Here is a 23,667-nt window from a genome sequence, read left to right on the forward strand (position 1 = left end):
ATGAGCAGACTTACCAAAGAGGATTAGGGGGAGAACAGGCATTAATTAAGCCCTTACTATGCAGCAGGCATTGTGCTAAGTGCTTTACAATACTGATATTATTCGATCCTGCTGACAGCCCTGTGAAGTAAATGTTGTTATTATCTCTATTTTGCAGTTGACGAAACTGAGGCAGACAGAGGTTATGACTTGCCCCAGGTCACACAAATAGTAAACAAAGCTGGATTCCAGTGCTCTGTCCACCGTGCCATTGACTGCTCTGCAATCTACAATCTTAGAGAGCTTCCTTAGAGAGTTGTTTTATTTTGGCTTGTTTTCTTCATTGAATACAGTATTGTCTTTATTGATGGTATAGAACATAAGACTCTCCAGTGATGAAACTCCCCTTTTGGATGGGGATGACCCCTGACACCACCGTAGCTCTCTAAAATAAGCCTTCAAGGCATCATGTGGCTAAAGAGAGTATTCACCTGACAAAATTATCAATGCTTAAAGAATTTCACATGGGTCCAACGCATGTTTCCCAGCCCCTACACAGCTGCAGGGACTTACCTCCTGAATATGTTTCACAGTGCACAATTATACTGTACTCAGTGTGAATCATACACTGCTAGAAACACAGAGCCACAAATATTCAGTCTAGGAACCACACCAAGCGACTACATGAAAACACTTTGGAAAGAGCCTCATAAAAAGGAATTAAACAATGTCTCCTGACGACTCTTGTGCAAAAGAATGAATATCGAGGAGATGAAGAAATTGTTTCCCTGAATTTCAGACAGGTAGCAGAAAGCTTCAGAAGACCGAGAGAAAGGACACCTATTTTCTGAAAAAAAAGTTCGACAGCAAAATAAGAGACTAACCACTGGATGTTCTGAAAAAATAAGGGGGCAAATGGAAAGTACTTTTTGAAGAATTTCACCCGTATAGATTTTGTATCTTACCAGTTTTGGAGTTGTCTCCAACTTCCAATGCAGATGCTAATTCATGCATGCCAGCCCACCCTATACAACTCTAGTCTGTGTTCCCCCATGAGGTCTCTACCCCAGGGAGGAAGCCTTCCTGGATTTCTCCTGATGCCATAAGGATGCCAGTGCAGATCTTAGGATGTCTACTCAGCCTGACCATATGATCTGCCCACCTTCTCTTCCTATCAGTCATGATGGTGATGATCATGATCCTGATAACAGACAGGGAGGCAGCTAGGTGGTGCAGTGGATAGAGTGCTGGGCCTAGAGTCAGTAAGATTCATCTTCCCAAGTTTGAATCCAGCCTCAGACACTTACCAGTTGCGTGACCCTGGGCAAACCATTTAACCATGCTTACCTTAGCTTCCTCATCTAGAAGGTAAGTTGGAGAAGGAGATGGCAAGCCAGCCCAGTACATTTGTCAAGAAAACCCCACATGGTCTCATGATGCAAAACAACTGAACAACATCAAAATAATCTTGACTAAATTTTTGTTTGAAGGCTTTGCTACTTTTCAAAGTAGCACCCTGGGGTGCTCAACAACTCCCAAAATGTGTTCCCCACCCCAGACAAGGCTACCCAAGTTGAAACTATGTGGTGTGTCCATGTCCACTCAAAAAACAGAGTTCATGAGCCCCCATCGTTGTGTTTGCCATTAGAATACACAATTATTCTAAACAAAGGCATTTAATAAAATAATATAGCAAGAATAGTAGCAACAGAACATTTCACCATAAACCTAGGAACAAGAGACCAACTGTTTGGGTTTTCTAAGCACAGACCTTCAGGATGGCTTGTACGTGATGATGCTAGAGACTTAAGGTATCTCTTACTGAATGCTAAGTGCAGCATTGCAATATGAGATTTATATCCAAATTTCTAGCAAGTGAAATGTTAATTCATTTAGGGATAACAAATTTGAATTTTAATCCACTTTTCTTTTTTATAGCCCTTTTTTAATAGCTCTTAATCTAGTTAGTTTTCTGAGTCACACACACACACACACACACACACAGAGAGAGGCTGTAACCTCCATATATGATAATTAGATTTAGGCAGACTCTCCTTGTACCTTCATCTAAAGATGTAGATTTACCACATACCTCCATCTTTGGAATTTTAAATTCCAAAATTACCTAAACATAAAAATATCATCCCTCCCCTCCTCTGTACCTTAGGGTGTTATACTCTGAGGTCCCATCCAGTTTTAGATTTATTACTCTATTACCCACAGACCCTAAATTCAATTTTCCTTTAGAGGATAGTCATACAGAGGAGAGTTAAAGAGGGTGTTTTATGTCATTTACTCTGACTCCATAGTGAAAATCACATTTTTCACACAATGGAGACTGCCATGCATGCCTATGCAGACTGAAGAACACCCAAGGTCCCAAGTTATTTTGATGGTTTTTTATGATTGTATTCTTGAGATATGATCTTCATCTGCTACTTTGTGCTTCTGTTACTGACTACTCACATTACATGCTTTATAGCTGTGATGATGCCAACACAGGAGTTCAGATCCTTTTGAATAAATTGAGACTTCAAACAGAACAACCATCTGCACATGTTAAGTCTAATTTATAAACATCTATATTCAAACCTTGACTAAGCATGTCCCTCGCACACAAGATTAAAAAATAATAAGAAAAAAGAACAAATCAGTTTTCTAAAATATGACTCTTTGCTTCCAATCCTACATAACACAAATAATATAAATGATGGGATGGCACGGTATGATTAGGAAGAGAAGAAATAGAATGGGAAAGAAAGGGAAGGAAATACATCTGCAGGCACCAAGAAGGGCTAAAAGGTGAACAAGGAAGGATGGGCTAGACATAAATGGATGAGTGGAATCCAGCCTAGAGGTTAAGCAAAGCAACAACTATCAGCACACTAAAATAACTGGTTTTTAAAATGATCATCTTGGGATGTGATAGTCATAAAAGTTATGTGCTAGTAATATGATTTCTGTGATCATTAATCACACTTATACGCCATCTGTACTAACACATTAGGTAGAAATCATATATGCTAAACATTTCATAAAATTTCAAATATGTTTAACATCTTTTTAATGTAGTAGAAAGTTCCATATTAAATGTAATGGAATATTAATGCACTATAAGAAATGATATATATGAAAGATACAGAGAAGTATGAGAAGATTCATATGAACTGATACAAAGTGAAGTGAGCAGAACTAAGAAAATAATACAAACAATGACTACAGAAATGCAAATAAAAGGAACAAGTGCCCCCCCAAAAAAAAGAAATCAGAAATTAATTATATTATCAAATTTAGGTCTAAAGAAAAAAGGAGAAAATGTATCTCCCTTCTTTATAGAGAGTGGGACAACAAATATGTAACAATGCAAATCTCATCAAATATACTTGCTGGGTTGGTTTATTTTACTGTCTCCCTTTCTTCTTCCTTTTTTCTTACAAAGGACAGCATTCTGAGGAAGGGGAATAATATATTTGGAAATAAAGATGACATGAAAAAACATATCAATTGACTATCTATATATTATTGTATTTTTGCTTATTTTGTTAAATATTTCACAATTACATTAGAACTAGTTTGGCCACACTTTCTTGTGGGCCACATGTGACCCAATGGACTAGTGTTTGACAGCTCTGAATTAGATGATCTCAAAGGTCTTATCCAAATCTTACAGGAATTGGTATGGGGAACTCCCAGGTGAGAAAACTCCCTCTACCAATGCAGCTCTGCAACTTACAGTCTTCTTAAGTTGCCTAGAAGCACTTCATAGTTGAGTAGTAGTAGTAATAATAATCACAACAGGCACTTATATAGCACTTTGAAGTTTGCAAAATGCTTTGCAAATATTATTTCATTTGATTGTCACAACAACCCTGGGCAGTAGGTGCTATTATTATCCTCATTTTACAGATAAGGAAACTGAGGCAAACAGAGATTAAGTTACTTGCCCAGGGTCACACAGCTAGGAAGTGTCTGAGGTCATATTTGAACTCGGGTCTTCCTGACTCCTTGCCCAGGGCTCTATGCACTATGGTGCCGCCTCACTCTCCCTATGACTTGCCCAAGGTCATATTCTGGTATGTGTCAAAGTAGGCACTTTAACTAAAATCTTTGTGAGGCCAGATCTCCAGCCACTCAGTCCCAGAGGAAATCCTGCATTGCCTCCCAAATACTCAGAAATGTGTGTTACCTTGAGATATTTCCTGTTTCCTACTGATCTTTTCTATGAAGAAATCAGCATTAGAACATCTAGAGCCTGCTCTATTAAATAGGGCCAGTAATTCCTAAAACAGAGCAGATGGGTGGCACAATGGATAGAGCGCCAGTCCTGGAGTCAGGGAGACCTGATTTCAAATCCAGCCTCAAATATTTACTGTCTGTTTGACCCTGGGCAAGTCACTTGATGCTGTTTGCCTCAGTTTCCTCTTCTGTAAAATGAGCTGGAGAAGGAAATACAAACCACTCCAGTATCTCTGCCAAGAAAACCCCCAGTGGTGTCACAAAGAGTCGGACACAACTGAAACAACTCAGCAAGAACAACAACAAAACTCCTAAATCATTCTATTCTGCACAATTTCCATGACAAATGGATATCCAGCTTATGTTTGAAGACCTTTGATCCCAGGGTACCCCTTCCACCTTGGACAGCTCTCCTTGTTAGGAAGAGTGTCCTTATTCAAATCTAAATGTACCCATCTGCAACAGCCACCCAGTTCTCATAGATTTACACAGATCGTACATCATGAACACAAGAGAGAGAAGCAGTTTCACTAACATCATTTAGGAAAGCTTTCTCTAGTTTGTTTTCAAAAAGAAAATAGCACAATGAAAACAGCTCTAGATGCTGGGTCAGATGCTCTGAATTCAAATCCCCCTATGACCTGTATGATTGTGATAAAGTCAATGAAGGAAGAAAAGAAGGAAGTGAGCATTTAAGTGCCTACTATGTACCAGGCACTAGACCAAGTGCTTTATAAATATTGTTCCATTTAATTCTCACAACAACCAGGGGAGGTAGGCACTGCTATTATCCCATTCCTCATATGTAAAGTGTGGATAAAAGAAATCTCACGCAACCCACGTCCCAGGGTTTCATGGGGAAATATAATTATTGTTGTATGATTGTGAAAATTGTATACAACAGAGGGAAGCAACTTTTCAAATTAAAAAAGAAGAGCTGTCTCTAGTTTTAGGCAAATTGTATTTTTACCTTTCTGGAATTTCGTGGGTTATAGGATCCATGGTTATCCTGAAAAGAAAAAAAAAAGGAAAACAACATGAGCATAAAATGAAATAAGTCACATCACATTAATGAGGAGTCTGTGGCTCTAATAACAGCACAGTTTATCTGTGAAAGCACAACACGTATGTTCTTATATTTCCAAAGAAGGAGGACCGAAGTTATGCAAAGTTAAGCAATGATGTAATATAAGAAAGGTCACTTACTGTTGATGCTTTCTTAGATATAGTACATAGATAAGGTCTGAAATCAAAGACAACCACAAAACTTAAATAATTACTAAAGAAATGGGTAAGAGAGAATTGTAATGACCAAAGAGATGAACCAAGCCAACTCTTTTAAAGTCCACAGCAGCAGCCAAAAATGTCCAAAATTTCAAATATAAAGCTATAAAAACTCAGTACAAAAATAAAATATTTTTTTTTCCTGAGTGGGAAAATGTAATCATATTATAGAGCATTTATTTTGACACCTATTACAAGATGACCTAGAGAATCACAGCTTTTCTGTATTGAGAATTACTTCTGTAGTCGTCTCATCCCATACACAGCTCCCAAAAGAAACCTTATTATAACTCATCTGACAAGGGAGGCAATGTGCTATCCACTGACTGCAGCCAGAAAACTGGGGTTTAAACCCCACGCCTAAAGCTTGGTACTTGTAGGACCTAGAATAAGTTGTTTAGCTTACATGGGCCTCAGTTTCCAGAGATGTGAAATAAGGGAGTTGAATTAGATGACCTCTGAGAGTCCTCCCAGTTCTAGAGTTCTTATGACCCAATTCTGTGGTCATAAGTGGCTATCCAGCCTTTGACTGAAGACTTGAAGTAAGAGAGAACATATCATCTCTCCATGTTCTCTTGGGTTTAATTCTTTCCAAAATCGTTTACCAACAAGCAAAACAGGAAGGACATGCTACCCTCTCTGTCTGTCTGTCTGTCTATCTATCTATGTCTATCAATTATTGATCAATTGATCAGTCTATCTATTTATCTGTCTGTCTGCCCATGTGTCTATCGATCAATCAGTTGATTGATCAGACTATCAAGCTGGCTATTTACTTATCTATCTATCCATCCATCTATCCATCCATCCATCCATCTATCTATCCATCCATCCATCTATCCATCCATCTATCCATCCATCCATCCATCTATCTATCCATCCATCCATCTATCTATCCATCCATCCATCTATCCATCCATCTATCCATCCATCCATCCATCTATCTATCGGTCTGTCTTTCTATTGATTGATCGATTGATTGATCAGTCTATCTATCTATTTATCTGTCTGTCTATCTGTCTGTCTATAGATCAATCAGCCTGTCTATTTATATTTGTCTATCATCTATCTATTCACATATTTACGTATATGTGTATATGTACATGCATAAATACAAGTATATGCATATAAAGACATATGTATATGTATAGAGACATATATATACAAAGAGAGGAGGAGGAGTAAAGAAAGAAAGAGGGAGAGAGGGAAGGGGGGGAGAAATGCACAGACAGAGACAGAGAGACCAAGAGAGAAAGGAGATATGAAGGGAAGAAGAGACAGAGGGAGGAAGGGAGAGGAGAGAAACACACAGAGGAAGATAGAGACATTTCTATAATACGTACATATATGTACAAAACTCTAAGTAAGTAAGCAGTGTTAGAGTGACCATATTATTCCTATGACCTCTAAATGAAATATTTTGGGCATATATTCAGTTTAACTGTCACAGCAGAGCCAGAAGTCCTTAAAGCAGAGTATCTAATAACTTCTCCAGGTAATAGGCATATAATTGAACATTCAATATTTTTTGTGGGATACAAATCACCTAGAGTGGTGTGGAAATTTTAAAATCACTCATGTCCAAAAAATCAGTAATTTGATATCTAATTTGGCAAAGCAGTTAATAAATTGAGCCTGGCTAATCTGACATGGTGGTCATTTTACTTCAGAAAAAAATCTACCAAAATAGCCTGAAATGTGGAGATCATTGGATTTCATCAGTGGTACAAAATTATCATCAAAAAAGGCCAAATTAATATTGAAATAAGAAATTTGTTTCATGGCTTTAATTAAGGTAAAAAACAGAAATGTCTTACTGTGTTTATCTCAGAACTCAAAGACTATACTTATTATGAGGATTTTCCTGAGCACCTTGAAAGTAGAGATATTTGTATCTCTTTTCATTCAGTCCTTTTCACTCATGTCCAACTCTTCATGACTCTATTTTGGGGGGGGCGAGGGGTCTTGGCAAAGATACTGGAGTGGTTTGTCATTTCCTTCTCCAGCTCTTTTGACAGATGAGGAAACTGAGGCAAACCAGGTTAAGTGACTTGCCCAGGGCCACACAGCTAGTAAGTGTCTGAAGATGGATTTGAATTCAGGAAGAGTCTTCCTGACTCCAGGCCTAGCATTGTATCCACTGCACCACCTAACATAGTTCAGAACACATAGTAGACATTTAATAAATGGTAGTTATTTGGTCCCCAAGGTGCTAGCAATCCTCCCAAAAAATTACCCTGCATTTATTTTGTAAAGATCTCATAAATATTTTTGGTAGGACCTGTCTAGACTTTCATCACTGACCTTGAACATCAAACCAAGCTAATCCCTTCCACAAATAGTCCAGAAAAATGGCACAAAGGCTAAATCAATCCAATTGAAATATTCCAAGTCACCTATTTCAAAAGCCTATTTCAAAATAATGAATTGGTTCCTGTCTATACTAACAGAAAAATGTGATGTACATTTCAAAGATTCTCATTCAAGCTAAAATGGTAACAATCTTTTGATAACCATTTGTCAAAATAAAGGTATGATATTCACAATAATCTTTTGGTCCAGACCTATAATTGCATCTATGTAGAACCTCCTTCCATTGATATCAACTAGCAATTGATCTACAACTTATATACTTAGAGAACAACCTGGGGGAATGGAGAAATTAAGTGACTGTTTTATGGTCATACAATTGTATCTGTCAGAGGCAGGATTAGAATTGGGATCTTCCTGATGCTACAGCCAGCCCTCTATTCATAACACTGTGCTGCTTCTCAATGAACAATGATACAAGGTCATGAGGGGCTACTACAGATGGGAAAGCTGAGGCTGGCAGAGATTAAGTGACTTACCCAGGATCATACAGCTAGTAAGTGTCTGAGGCAGGATTTGAATTCAGTACTGCCTGTCTCCAGTTTCACCACTCTATCCTCTGTCTAAAATCAGGCATTAAAGTCAGGCTCAGTCAACAAGCTTTAAGCACGACTATGTGCTGGAGATCTAAAGAAAGACAATGATATGGCCCTTGCTCTCAAAGGAGCTTTATGGGAGAGACAACATGTAAACAACTGTGTATAAATAAGATATTTTCAGGATAAATTAAAAGGAATCTCAAAAGGAAGGCAGTAGTAGTAACAGAGCCTGGGAAATGCTGCCTGCAAAAGTGGGATTTTTAGGTCTGACTTGAAGGAAGCCGGGGAAGCTGAGGGGCAGATATGAGAAAGGAGAGAATTCCAGGTGTAGAGGAGTCAGGAGACGGAGCATCTTGGAGGAGCAGCAGGGATCCTGTGTCACTGCATCACAGAGTATGTGGAGGGGAAACTGGAAAAAGACTAGAAAGGTAGGAAGGGGCCAGGTTAGGACAAGTTTTAAAAGCCAAAGGATTTTCAACTTGATCCTGGAGGCAACCAGGAGACACTGGGGGGGATGGGAAGGTGTGGGGAAGGCCAGTGATGTGGTCACTGCAGTGCTCTAGGAGGCTGAATTTGACAGATGAGTGCAGGACGCACTGGAATGTGGAGAGACTTGAAACACAAGATCAACCCGAAAATCGATTTCCAAAGTCCAGGCGTGAGGCACCATGGTGGCATCAGTGTCAGGGGAGAGAAGACATGACAAAGGTGTAAAGTCCACACTGGACTTGGCAACTGCTTGGCTGTGACGGTGGGGTGAGAGAGGGTGAGAAGTGGAGGCTGGGTTGAGTTGGGGAGCCTGGCTGACTAGGAAGAGGGTGATGTCCCTGACAATCATGGAGAAAGAGAGTTTGAGGGAATAGAGAATTAAATAAGTGTGAAAGAAGTAGGAAAAGGTAGATCGGAGTCAGATGATAAGCAGTCTTCAATTGCCCAGATAAGCTTGCTTTTCAAGAAAACCAATTGAATGAATGAAAAGTACTTTATTTAGTATTTATTCTATGCCAAGCAAAAGCTAGATAGTCCTTGACCTCAAGAAGGTTACAGTAGAATATGGGAAATTCTCCCTGGGAGTGAGGATCAAGAAGAGTGATCTGGTCTAGGAAGTCACAAGGAAGATGGATAGCAATTTATTCCCACTTGCTTCGTTTTATTTATTTTTATTTTTTCCCACTTCTTTCTGAGAATGTACTATGTGTCAGCTGAAAATGTGAAAGTCTTTAATCCAAGTAACTGATTTAAAATATTAAACAGGCCAGCACACATACATACACACAACACAGATGGACACAGCATTGGCCCTTCTCATCTCTCTATACCTCCTCTGCTCTCCACAAATCTTTCAGAATCACTGATAATAAGCCCCAGGAGAACAGAAGCACCCAACATCCCGACCAAGAGAGTCTGGAGAGGGACAGAAAGACTACACAGTGCCTTGCTCAGAAACAGTCTGACAGTCACTTAATAGAGTTCTGATTGGGACCACGGAAGTCTGCCAGTGCTCGGAACATTGACCTATCAAGTGGAAACCAGCAGGATCTGAGGAAAGCAAGTCAGACCCAAACAGAACCTGACCTGCCATCCAAGAGTGTGAGAGGAAAAGCTGATAAATGAACCAAGGCAAGGAAACACCAGCAGAGAAGAAATATTCTGGAGCCAAGGATGCTCAAAACACAAATCCAGAAGAAGAAATTAAGTCCATATCATCTTTACACACACACAAAAAAAGTTAGAAAGCCAACAATTAATAAAACAACTAAATATTCAGTGGAAATTCTGAACATGAAGGGAAAGATGAACAGAAGTGAAAGCAAAAAACAATGAATTGAAAAATTATGCTAAAAGCTGTTTTTAAAAAATAAGATAAAATCTGATTGAAAAAAAGAGGGAAACCAAATTGCCAGGATCAAAAATTTTTTAAAAAAGGAGAAATCACATCAAATGAAGAAATAAAGGAATTTATTAGAAACTATTTTGCAAAAACCCCCACAAAAACCCACCCAACCAACAACTGAACATTCAGCGATTTTACCAAAATAGCTGAATATCTACGGAATTATAAAGAACTCAGCTTAACAAAAAGGATCAGCAGTTGTATATTCTAGGTTTTTTCAATACCCTTTTGGAAAGGTACTACACGGTAGAGTGGAGAGACAGCTGGTGTTTGAATTAGGTAAGACATGGGTTCAAATTCTGCTCCTGACATTTACTTGCTTTGCGACCATGGTACATCATTCTCTGAGCCTTGTATTACTCATTTTTAAAATGAAAATGATGATGATGATGATGAAAATAGTGACACCTGTAGTATTTGCCTCCCAGGGTTGTTTCTAGTATCAAGAGGGATAATGTGTGTAAAAAGGCTAGCAAACCATTGAAAGGTTTGTTACTGGGGCAGCTAGGTGGCGGATAGAGCACCAGCCCTGGATTCAGGAGGACCTGTGTTCAAATCCGGCCTCAGACGTATAACACTTACTAGATGTGTGACCCTGGGCAAGTCACTTAATCCCATTCCATAGCCAAAAAAGAAGAAAAAAAAAAGAAAGGCTTGTTACTACTGCTCTCAGATATGCTTCCTCTGGGCCTGATGACTTGAACCTCGCCAGGACAACTAGTCAGGTGCTCTTCTATTATTTCTTTATTTGTCCTGGGTTTCCACTCCCTCTTACCTATTTTTGTTTTCCATTCATATCCTCAATCTAAAGATTGCTGGCTTGGCAGAGAACATGGAAGCCACGTGGGAGTGGCCATTGACATCACTCACCAGGAGCAATGTTCCTAACACCCTTGCCAGCCCTCCTCTTTTCACCAGTAGAACCAAGCAGATGAAACCCCACTGTTTGGGTCATTCCCTAGTACTCCACCCCAGCCGCGGCTCACGTGGGCTTTCAGCATGCTTGACATCACCCTTCTGAGCTCAGGCCATTGGGTCATGCTCATCCTGCACTACCCGCCTTCGCATCCGTCTAATAAATATTTTTAAATTTTTAAATGTTTATTTTGTTTGTAATTTATAATTATCATATATAATTAAATAAGATATTTTATAGTATATTTGTATTGTATTTATATTATACATTATTTACAACTATTATTTATTAATTTTAATTTGATTTAAAAAATCTAAGTTGCTGCATCATTACTCTGTACATGCCCATTGGTCTCTTTAGACAAGTCCCTCCTTTTCTCTTCATGGAAATGACTTTTTTCCTGCAGGATTTTCTTCTTGAGGGCTTCCCAATCTAGGCCTCATGTTCCCCCTAAATAATTTTGGGTGATGCCATCCAACTCGTCTTTTCTTTGGTGCTCTTGAAGTTTGTTTTCTCAATTCCTAGGGGTGGCTACACGGTGCAATGGAGTGAGCTCTGGACCTGGAGTCAGGAAGACCTGAGCTCACAGCCAGCCTCCAGCATGTAAGGAAGTAAATTTAAGCAAGCTGTGGGACCCCAGCAAGTCTCTTTCTCTCAGGCCCAGTTTGTCCAACTGGAGAATGGGGATAATAAAAGCACCTGCCTCAAAGGGTTGGGAGAAATAAATAAGACGATATTTAAAATGCATCACAAACCTAAAAATGCTATGGACATGCTAGTTAGCTCTCTACAGGGTAGCTGGGTGCTGCCATAGTGTCTAGCGTGTGGAAGACTCATTGGTTCAAATCTGACCTCACACACTTGCTAGCTATGTGATCCTGGAGAAGTCACTTCACTCTGTTTGCCTCAGTTTCCTCACCTGTAAAACAGGCTGGAAAAGGAAATGTCAAACCACCCCAGTAGCTTTACCAAGAAAACCCCAAAGGGGTCATGACTGAAAATGAATGAACAACGAATGGCTTTCTAGGGTACGTTTCTCACTATGTCCACATTTCCTTTCCTTCAAAACTGCTTACATTCTCCTTGCTTCTCTTATCTCTGATTACCAGGAACCTTGGACCACCCATACAAAGGATGACAGGATTTTAGTTCCAAAGCTGGAAGGAATCTCAGAGGCTACCTCGTCCAATCTCCTTATTTTACATATAAGGAAACAGGCTCAGAGAATTAAAGTGATTTGCCCAAAGGTAGTAAGTACGTCAAAGGAGGGATCTGAATCCAGATCCCTGGACTTCAGGGCTGGTGTTTTTTCCACCACATTTTGGCAAGAAAAATAAACACAGAAGCAAGAGTGAAGCAAGAGGAGGAGAGAGTTCTAAGAAATGTTTCCTTCAAAATGAAGACAGGACTGTGAACTCTTTCATTAAACAACTTTGCCTTTTCTCACTTATTTCAATTTTACACATTTTATTCACAAGTCATTAGCTTTTTAGTAATAGTGTAAGTTTACAGAATCACAGATTTGGGGAGTTTGAAGGTACCTCAAGGACCAAAAGGAATCCACTCTATGACAGAGAGGTGACAAGCGGCCACCTAGTCTCTGCCTGAAGACCTCCAATAATGGGACACCAACCACCTCCCAAATAAAAATTAAGTTTAAAAAATTGGTTAAAAATTAGGACCTTTAAATGTCACAAGGTCAATTTTGTGCTGTAAAAAAGTGGAAATGATTCCTATTTCCAACATATCTGATAATCTACTCATTTTTAATTCCTTAAATTGGTTTCTGTACCATTTGTTTATACAACATTTATTGAGTTAAATAGAAAGTATACAAACTACATATAAATGTTTGTCGAACTGAAGATTTCAGTGAATGAGAGTATTAGATGGAATTATACACAGAAAAATGTAATTGCCAACACAGACTAGAAAAGTTCAGAAGATGAAGAGTTCGCGGTTGGCTTGGGTGATTGCAGAAGACTTCCTGGAGATAAAAGTAGAGAAAGATGTCTGGGGGGAGAAAGGAACAACTAGAAATAAAGGGGATGTCCATAGTATGAGAAACAATCAGCAGAGTGGTCTAAGAAGCAAATAGAATGGTATTACAACATAAAAAGAGAGGAAATGAGGGATTCTGGGAAACATGGGAAAACTCCTATGAACTGAGGAAGAACAAAGAAAACATGAAGAATGGAAGAAATATATCCAGTGACTACAATCGTGTAAATAACAGTAGCCCTCTGACACTAGAATTCAGAGTATCTGCCACAGAAAACTAAAGATGGAACACTCTTCCCTCTTCTGGGTAGAGATGGCGGGCAGACTACGGGAATGAGGGGTCTGGGTGCTGAATTGCTCTGTGTTGCCAAACTGTTTTGTTCAGTATCATTATGAGTGGGTTCTATGGGGTGAGGGTGGTTTATTGGAAAGGGACAATAACGTAAAAACCAAACAAAAAAAAAATCTAAAGAACTTTTTTAAAAAGGAAAAAAAAAGGGCTGCATTTGGCCTCAGGAGAGACCTGGGTTTCAGTTCCCCCTCTAACACTAGTAGGCACGTCACAGTCTCTCTGAACCTCGGTTTCCCCATCTAGGACATATTTGTGGTATCAACCTCCCTTGATGGCTTCTTGTCAAATGAGATGATCTGGGGAAAGTGAGATATAAAGATCGGCTATTAAGAAGTGGACTTGCTCCATGTACATTTCAAATAGTTTACATAATGTGTTAACATCCTAGATCTGCAGAAATAGGCCTCCCAGAGAAAGCTCAGGGATAGACTTGGTGATTTGGATGCCACCCAACCAAGGTCATGGAAGCCAATGAAATTTTGGAGGGAGTGAGAAGCTCAGAGGGCTGAGGGCTGAGCCTTGGGAAACACCCACATGTAGAGATTAGGAGGAAGGGAAGCTTGCAAAGCAAAGAGAAGTAGAAAAGGAAAAATCTAATGCGATGGCAGCCAAGGAAGGAAGTTTCCCGGGAGGTTTTTTGATTAACCGTGGAATTCAATTAGATATGCATCGTCGGATTCCCAAACCATAATATGGAGCTAACTCCCCCCCAAAAACAGCTGAACTCATCAATGACAACTGAAACTACTGGACAGACTTATATTTGTTTCCTTTTAAGAATTTTTTTTTCAGCTTAACTACTGCCGCAAAGCCCATTGGAAAGAGTTGGGCAATGTATCAAGGTAATATCCTCATTAACCTTGATCATAACAACATAACACAACCTACATTCTCATGCCCTGAATCTCTTCCTGATCTGGAAAAGGGAATACAGGGTATATGAAAGCTCAGACTTAATAAATAGTTCTTTACAGTACAGTAGGTTTGGCACAAAATGGAACTGGGAAACTTGTTTCCAGAGCTCTACAAAAACGACTCTGTGTGAGCACCACGCCAACTGGCCAGGCAGCCTGGTGGACAGAGTACTGGACTCGGAGTCAGACAATACAGGATCCCATCCTCATTCTCCCACTTACTGCCTGGGTGACCTTGGGAAAATCACTTAAGTTCTTTGTTTAAGGAAAGGAAACGTCAGTTTCTGTATCTGTAAAATAGAGAAGTTGCATCAGATGGTCTCTAAGGTACTTCCCAGCTCTATCAGTATTGTCCCAGCTACATTTCTGGTCTTCAGCTATCATCCTTCCTGGGCTCCATGGCCCCAGAATGCCTGCTATTCCATTGTAAAATCTAACTTCAGGAACCTCTTCTTTGGAAGCGAATCATCTGTGGTTCACTACACCAAGCACGCTGGCAAGCTTGGCTTTCTGAATTGTTCCTGGCACAGCTGACACCTCCTCCACACAAGCTGCACCTTATAGATCAGTCTTTGGCTTTGAGTTGTCTAAGAAATCCTGGCTGGTTTGGTTATCTATACAAGACCAATGCATATGACCTCTTCTTCTATGAAACGGTGAATGATGACCTCTCGGCTCTCCTTTTAGCATCTCCAGTGCTGTGCAATTTAAGAAGGAGCTATCCTGACGTGACCCAAGAGGATAGCAGGCTGTAAGGGCAGCTTGCTGGAGAGGTCCCCAAAAGCACTACCATCAGGAAACCACAGAGAGCCGGCCTCCCATCTTCGGACAGCTAGAGAGATGGCACTTACAAGCAAGAATTTAACCTGACTCACCAAACTGAGTCTACTAAAATATAGGCTTAGCCTTTCACAAAAAAAAGGGTGTGTATATAAAATATACATGTGTATATACATATATATATTTATATTTATATACACACATACACATACATGTGTATCCATATGTTTGTATACACACACAAATATGTAAACATATATAAGTTATATATATGTGTGTAAGATACACACACATGCAGACATACATACTGCAGAGAATAAAGAATGGAAGATCAGAACACCACACTGGATACAATATTTTTTAATACCAGCAATCACATCTGATAAGTCTAGGGATGGAAAAAGGCTTAGCAGTTCATACAAGAGATAAAGTATTGGCATTATTTGGTAAAAGGTATCTGTTTATCTACACCCACAAACACAAACACATCGATATGTTTTCCTTTCCAGCAGACTGTAAATAATTTGCAGCTTATATTTTTCACGTGTTTTTATTCCTGATTTGCTTTTGGCTAAGATAGTTAAGACAGGCGGTAGAGGGGAAATAAACCAATCAGCAAGCTCTAATTAAATACCTGTTATGTGGTAGGCTCAAGAAATACAAAAAGAGAAGCCAGCAAGGCCCTGCTCTCCAAGAGCTTATTTTCTATGAGGGAGAGAGTAAGTGTACGCACACATATACATACATAGGTATATCTACAAATACATACATACACACATAGGCAAACATACATAGATATACACGTGTCTATATATACACATGCAAATATGTAGCAATATAAAATAGTTCCAAAATTCACACGTGGTCTTTTGCAGGTGGAAGATGCTGGCCGCTGTGGGGAGGGCAACTCCAGGTCATGGCTCATGTAGGAAACGGTGCGTCAGCTGCTGGTAAAGGAAAGGAGGGATTTTAGCAGATGGGGTGGAGAGAAAGCCTGACAGCACCCAGGGCTCTGGGACAGCCTTAGGTTTGGAGTCAGGACATCAAGCTTCAAATCCCAGGTGTGATGTGACCACAAGAAAAACACATCACCAAGGCCCCTCCGTTTTCCCATGTGTAAAATGGGGGTGACTTTAATACTTTCACAACCTAGCTCACTTTGTTGTTGTGAGGAAAGTGTTTTGTGAATCTTGAATCATTATAGAAATGTAAACTATTTTTTGTATTATTTGGGAGGAAGGAGAAGGGAATGAGCATTTATATAAATGTGCCAGACACTGTGCTAAGCACTTTACAAATATTATATCATTTGATCCTTACAACAACCCTTTGAGATAGATGCTTTTATTATTCTCATTTGACACTTGAAGAAACTGAGGCAGATAGAAGTGTAGTGACTTGCTCAGGGTCACTATAGCCAATAGTAAGTATTGTAGGCTGGATTTGAACTCAGGGAGCAGGAAATGGCGACCCACTCCAGTATCTTTGCCAAGAAAGCCCCAAATGGGGTCACCGAGAATCAGACACAGCTGACCGAACAACAATAAAAAAAAAAAACACAATCCAACTCTACCCACTGCACCACCTTGGCACCCTTGTTTGTCTTATTAATACAAATTCATTTTAATGTGCCTGCCGGTCTGATTAGCCACATTGTGTTGCTGTTTCATCAAATAATCTTAAAAAAAAATCAAGGTAAGATGTGATATATGGAAAAAGACATAAATACAAAAGCCCTACTTCAGAAGAAAAAAAAACTTGGGGAAAAAAAGCTTCTTGCTTTAAACAGCAAGCTGATACCCTTCTTTCCAATATTTGTACACTGCTGGACACAGAACACTCTTTGTCACAACGTGTTCCAGACTCCTCTTCACCTAGGGGATGTGCCATTTCAAAGGCTTGTTCTCTTCCTTCCTTTTATGCTTTAATGAGCAATGAGTCATCTAGCAATTTCCCTTCCTTATTTCTAACTTCAGTACCCAAAGGCAAAAAACCCAAATTCTCTCTCTCTCTTTCCTCTCCTTCTCCTCACACACTCACTCATCCCCAAACATTCCCCGTGCTGACAGTCACGCAGGAGAAAACTGCAGTAAAAATTGGCCAGCGGTTGACCCAGAGTCTCACAATATGCTGGTTTGTGTATTTGCCAAAAAGCTAAAGGTCTGATGGAACCCAAGGGCCCAGCTTGGAGCAGTGGTCAAGTTCACTGGTGGTTCAGTCATTCAATAAGCCTTTTTGTCAGACATCTACTGCATACCAAGCTCTGTGCTAGGGGCTAAGGAATCAAAGATTAAAAACAAGGCGATCAATCCATCAATAAACATTTATTAAACATCCACTGGGTAGCAGACACTGTCCTAGGGGCTGGGGAATCAAAGATTAAAAACAAGGCAATCAATCAATCAATCAATAAACATTCATTAAGCATCTACTAGGTACCAGGCACTCTGCTAGGGGTTGGAGAAACAAAAATTAAAAACAAGACAATCAACATTTATTAAGTACCTACTGTGTGCCAACATTTATTAAATATCTACTCGTGTACCAGAAACTGTCCCAAGGGTTAGGAAATCAAAGATGAAAAACAAGCCAATCAATATACATTTATTAAGCACCTACTAGGTACCAGGCACTGTGCTATGAGCTGAGGATACAAAAAGAGGCAAAAGACAGTCCCTACCCTCAAGCAGCTTATATCCTACGGAGAAGGAAACTACCTGCACACAGATAAATACCAAATATATACAAATTAAATGCAGTGTTATTTCAGTGGAAAGGGCACTCGCAACTAGGGTGACCAGCAGCAGTACATCAGCTTAGACTCCAGGGAAGCTGGGGGCTCTAGAGGCAGAGGTGGGGAGGAACAGCACTCCAGGCATGGGCGACAGCCCGGGGAAAGTCTCTGAGGTGGGAGACAGAATGTCCTATGTGAGGAACAGTGAATAACAGGCCAGGTTGGCTGGAAGATAGAATGCAGGAAGAGGAGGAATTTGAAATAAGCCCAGAAAAAGTGAACCAGCAAAACTGCGAAGGGCCTTAGATACAAACAGTACATTTGCTAGAAAGGCTTTGTTTCTATTTCATTTATATGACGAGAGAGGTGCCAGATACCACATTTAAAATATTGATTCAATATTAAGATACTAAAGCATCAGTTTATGTCTTCTTTCATTATTGTATCATCAATAAACTGATGAGGTTTCAGATTCCCTTTAATCTCTAGAGCCCTGATATTGAAAATACAGAATGTTGAAAAGTTGCCGTGGTAACCATCATCCAGCAACACATTTTCCATGGCAACCAGGCCTTGGAAGAATACTAATGAATACCCAGGGCAACAGGAAAGTTGAAGAGGTGATGTCTAAAGACCAAAGATTTCCTGCAGCATTTGTAAGAACCGCTATAGATGCTTTTCTATATGAAATAAATACATTTCCTATTATAAAGCATGTTAGCTAGAAAAATGAAATATCTATTTCATGGGAAGCTATTGCGGGGATCTCAAAGGGCCATGGCCTGAAGACCCCCTACCCATCCACTGTGATGGATGAAGGTGCTCAGAGCAGGCTTTTTAAATGCAGGATTTTTCCCATAAAACTATGAATTTGCTCATTTCATATCAAAGAGGTAGTAACTGGACTGCTGGGTTTGGAGTCAGAGAGACCTGAGTTTGAATTGAGCCTCAGATCTTTTCTAGCTATGTGACTCTGTGTGTAACAATAGACTTTAGGGTTAGGGCTATGATCTATAGTATCTTGAAACTAGTTTCTTAGATAATCATGTTTCTTACGTGGAATGTTTCCTATATCTCCTATGTGGAATAGGAAGAGTTGCCCTCTTGCCTGTGTGTTCCCAGTGCCTAGAATGCAGTAGGCACCTGAGAAATGGTTGCTGATTGACTGATAGAAAAAATAATTAAAAGTGCAAAGTAGAGACATTGCAGGGTGGCTGAGAGGACACAGGCTTCCCAGAGCTGGTTCCTAGTCCCAGTTAAATGGTCTCTGGCATACCCCTCTGACCCTGAGCTTCCTCATCTGGAAATGTTCCATCCTATCCTACCTAAGCAGCCAGTAGTGAGCCACGTTAATGTGTTGGCCCTTCTGGGTAACACACTTGCATTCTCTTTGCTTTCTCTTAGCTCAAAGTAATAGAGAAACAATGATAAGTTCATCTGGCAGGCAGCAGTGTGGTACAGTGGCCAGAACCGGCGTCATGGTCAGGGAGACCTGCGGTCAAGATCCACCTCTGACATATGTGGACTATGTTACCCTGAGCATGATGTTTTATCTCCAAGGCTCCAGCCAACTAAGGCCCTGAGCTTCAGAGAAAACACTGATCTGACAGTGTGACCCACGGCCAGTCATTAATGACTCAGGGTTCTAGATAACTCTCTAAGACTAGAAATTGTGGAGGAAGGCTGAACTGCACTGGGGAAGGAAATTCCTCCCTAGGAACTCCCTACTCAGATGAAACCACAGGTCCAGTCCAGTTCATATATGTGTGTGAATATTATATGTGTATCTATACGTGTAGGTACATATATGCATGTAGACATACATGTATGTGTATATGCACATAGGCATGCATGAAATACGTGTTGGGGTGTGTGTGTTACTTTTCATATAACTTGATTGGGTGGGGGGAATAAGGGCACAGTGTTAGAATTCTAACTCGGATTGTCTTGATTTCAAGACCAGCTCTCAGTTCACTATGCCACACTTCTCAAAGGTTTAACAACAATTTCTATAGCAATTTACATTTTACAAACTGCTTTCCTTTCCATAATCTTGTGAGGTAGATAGCTCAAGTATTATTGTGCCCATGCCCATCAATTGGGGAATGGCTGAACAAATCACGGTAGGTGATTATGATGGAATACTCTTGTGCTATAAGAAATGATGAGCAGGATGCTTTCCGAAAAACCTGGAAAGACTCATGTGGGCTAACGCAAAGTGAAATGTACTGTGTACAAAGTAAGAGCAATATTGTAAGACGATCAGCTGTGAATAATTTAAATATTCTCAGCAATATAATGATCCAAGACAACTCTGAAGGACATGATAAAAACTGCTATCTGTTCATCCCCAGAGAAAGAACTGATGGTGTCTGAATAAGGATTGAAACATACTTTTTAAATTTTATTTTTCTTGAGTTTTTTGTCTGTTTTCTTTTACAACATGACTGTTATGGAAATGTTTTGCACAACTACACATGTATAACCTATATCAAATTGCTTGCCTTCTCAATGGGGGCAGGAGTGGGAAGGGAAGAAGGGAGAGAATTTGGAACTCAAAGTTTTAAAAATGAATGTTAAAATTTGTTTACGTGTAATTAGGGAAAAATAAAATATTGAATAGTTTTTTTAAAAATATATTACTATCCCATTTTACAGATGAGGAAACTGATGCTCAGTTCTACTTTCTTTGATCTTTCCCATCCATTGTTTTCTACACACACACACACACACACACACACACACACACACACACACACACACATTCAGACCTCATCACCTCTCACCTGAATTATTGTAATAACTTCTGAATTGTTCCCCCTATTTCCAGTCTCTCCCCACTCCAATGCATCATTCATAGAGCTGCCAAAATGATCACAGAGCCTCCAAAAACAGACTCCACTCTTCTTCTCTTCAATGGCCTCCGGTTGAAATGTCTCCAATGGCCTCCGGTTGAAATGTCTCCACACTATCCAGTTGGAAGTGTCCAATAAGCAACTGGTGATGTAGGCCTAAAGTTCAGGGTAGAGCTAGGGCTAGATATAAATAGGTAGCTAGGCAGGTAGGTATGTAGGTAGATAGATAGATAGATAGATAGATAGATAGATAGATAGATAGATAGATAGATAGATAGATAGACAGACAGATAGATAAGTAGGCAGATGGATCAGCAGATAAATAGATAGATAGATAGATAGATAGATAGATAGATAGATAGATAGATAGATAGACGGACAGACAGACAGATGTAGACCATCATAGACAGGATATATATATCTATGAGTCATCTGTGTGGATACTAGTTAAACCCATGGAAGCTAATGAGATTACCAAAAAAAATGGAGAGAGTCAATTAGTCAGTCAACAAGCATTTATTAAGCACCCACTGTGTTCTAGGAACTATGCTGGCAAAATATGTCCCTGTCCTTCTGGAGCTCACAGCTTAATGAGCAAGACAACAAGACAATAAATGTCTACAAACAAACTATATATAGGAAAAATTGACAATAATCAATAGAGGGAATGGACTAGCATTAAGAAGGAATAAGGAAAGGACTCTTACAGAAGGTGGCATTTTAGCTGAGACTTGAAGAAAGCCAGGGAAGCCAAGGGGTGGAAGCAAAGAGAGAGAGAGTTCGAGGCAGGAGACAGCCCATGAAAACACCGAGGCAGGAGATGAACTGTCTTGTTTGAGGAACATGAAGTAGACCAATTGGTGTGTGGCAGGGTGGGGAAAAGTGATGGCGGTAAAGTAGAAGAAAACTGGAAAGATAGAAAAGGACCAAGTTGTGAAGGGCTTTGAATGTTAAATAAAGGAGTTTATATTTTATCCTGGAGGTGATAGGGAGGATGTCACTGGAGTTTATTGAGTAGAGGGGGAATGACATGGTCAGACTCACACTTTAGGAAGATCACTTTGACACCTGAGTGGAGGATAGATTGGAATGGGGACATTTGAGACCAGAAGCCCAACTAGAAGGCTATTGCCTCACATGAAGTGATAAGGACCTATACCAGGGTGACAGAACTGTTAGAGGAGAGAAATGGGTGTATAGGAGAAATGCCATGAAAGTAAAAATTAATAGAACTGGGTAACAGATTGGATATGGGGGTGTGCTATGAAAAAGTGAAGAGTTAAGGATGACATTGGGGTTGCGAGCCTGGTTGACTGGGAAGATAGTAAAATCCACAACAGTAACATGGAAATTCAGAATGGGGAGGTTTGGAGGGAAAGATAACAAGTTCTATTCTGGGCATGATGAGTTTAAAATGACCATGGGATATTAAGTTTGAGATGCCAAATAGGAAGTAGGATCATCTCCCAATTCTTAGACTGGCTATGATCTGCATCATTGGACGGATTTTGAGACAGAGAGATTATCTACCTAAATAGACAGGAACACTAACCTTTGAAATGGTGAACTTTAAGTACAAAAACAAATATAATTATAAACATTGCTCATGCTCCTTCCCCCTAAATTATCTTGTATCCACTTCAATTTGATTCAACTCAAATATTACTAGTTTCATTGAGAATGTAGCATTTTCTGGTCACTAAGTTGTCTAGGTAACTCAAGGTCAACATGTTTAGAGTTAAATATAAACAGACTTCAGTACCAATGTCCCTAAAAAGCACATGCAAGATGGAGCTCCCGTCTATCCATCTTCAAACTTAACTAAAAATGAGGAGGAAATAGTATTCTTCTATCACCTAAGTTTTCAATTCCAGGGTCAGATTTAGGGCTTTTTATAAAAAATCCTAATAATGTTTATCTTTTTTTTTCTCCTCTTCCCAACTCCAACTCTAGGGAAAAAATATAAAGGCTCAGTAAGTAAATTAGATCTATGCTTTCTCAGGATTTTGCAAACTTCAACATGTCAATGCACAAGCAAATACAGACTTGAGCTTCCTCTGATAACATGGGTAAAGTTTGCATCTAGATCCTTGGTAGCTTTCTGCGTCTTCTGAGTTGGGTATGAGTTTCTGTCTTCTTGCTGCAGTTTATTTTCTCACTTGACAAGCTGTGAAATTTCTAACTTTTGTCCCTTTCCCAGGTGCAATTAACAGATATGGAATCTTTTAAAATGACTTCTTAAGCTTTCCCCTCTTTTTTTAATCTGAAAGATCTAAAGGTGCTGCTGGTCTCCCATGAACTTCAGAGAGTCTACAATGGTCTCTAAACTTTTTTGATCATGTAAGCCCAAAAGTTAAAAAAAAATTGAGCACATTCCTCCAATATTTACTTCTTATAAATAAAATATATACACACACACATATATGTATGTACATATATACATAAAATAGCAATTATTATGCACACTTGTGGTGTCATACTCAAATAGGGACCACTAAACCATATTTGAGGATACACAAAGTAGCATGTTGATTTCAAAAGCCACATATTAACATAATCTATGTTCTACTGTATTTTTATTTATTTTGTTCAATGTTTCCCAGACTGCTTATTTGACACCTTTGATGTGCATTGTAATACTTAACCCATAAATAGATGTTTTAAAGGGATGAGATACACAGGAAATGATATTTGATCCTAGTATCAAGAGGAAATCATTTGTGTTGATCAGGTAGGTGAGTGATGTGGTCAGACATAAGCTTTAGGAAAATCACTTTTACAGTTTAATGGAGCATATTTTGAAAAGGGAAGAA

The 23,667-nt window shown here is 39.5% G+C and overlaps 1 protein-coding gene across 1 annotated transcript in view; it reads right to left on the minus strand.

Moving 5' to 3' along the window:
* Window positions 1-23,667, minus strand: part of ANK3 (ankyrin 3) — a 725,987-nt gene that overhangs the window by 618,735 nt on the left and 83,585 nt on the right. Inside the window, exon 2 of the mRNA XM_078150719.1 lies at window positions 5,186-5,224. Coding sequence (XP_078006845.1) covers window positions 5,186-5,224 — 39 coding nt within the window. The remainder of the gene's footprint in view (window positions 1-5,185; window positions 5,225-23,667) is intronic.

This window comes from Phascolarctos cinereus, unplaced genomic scaffold (genome assembly GCF_003287225.1).
Source record: "Phascolarctos cinereus isolate Bilbo 61053 unplaced genomic scaffold, phaCin_HiC Scaffold_3;HRSCAF=262, whole genome shotgun sequence".
Taxonomy (NCBI): domain Eukaryota; kingdom Metazoa; phylum Chordata; class Mammalia; order Diprotodontia; family Phascolarctidae; genus Phascolarctos; species Phascolarctos cinereus.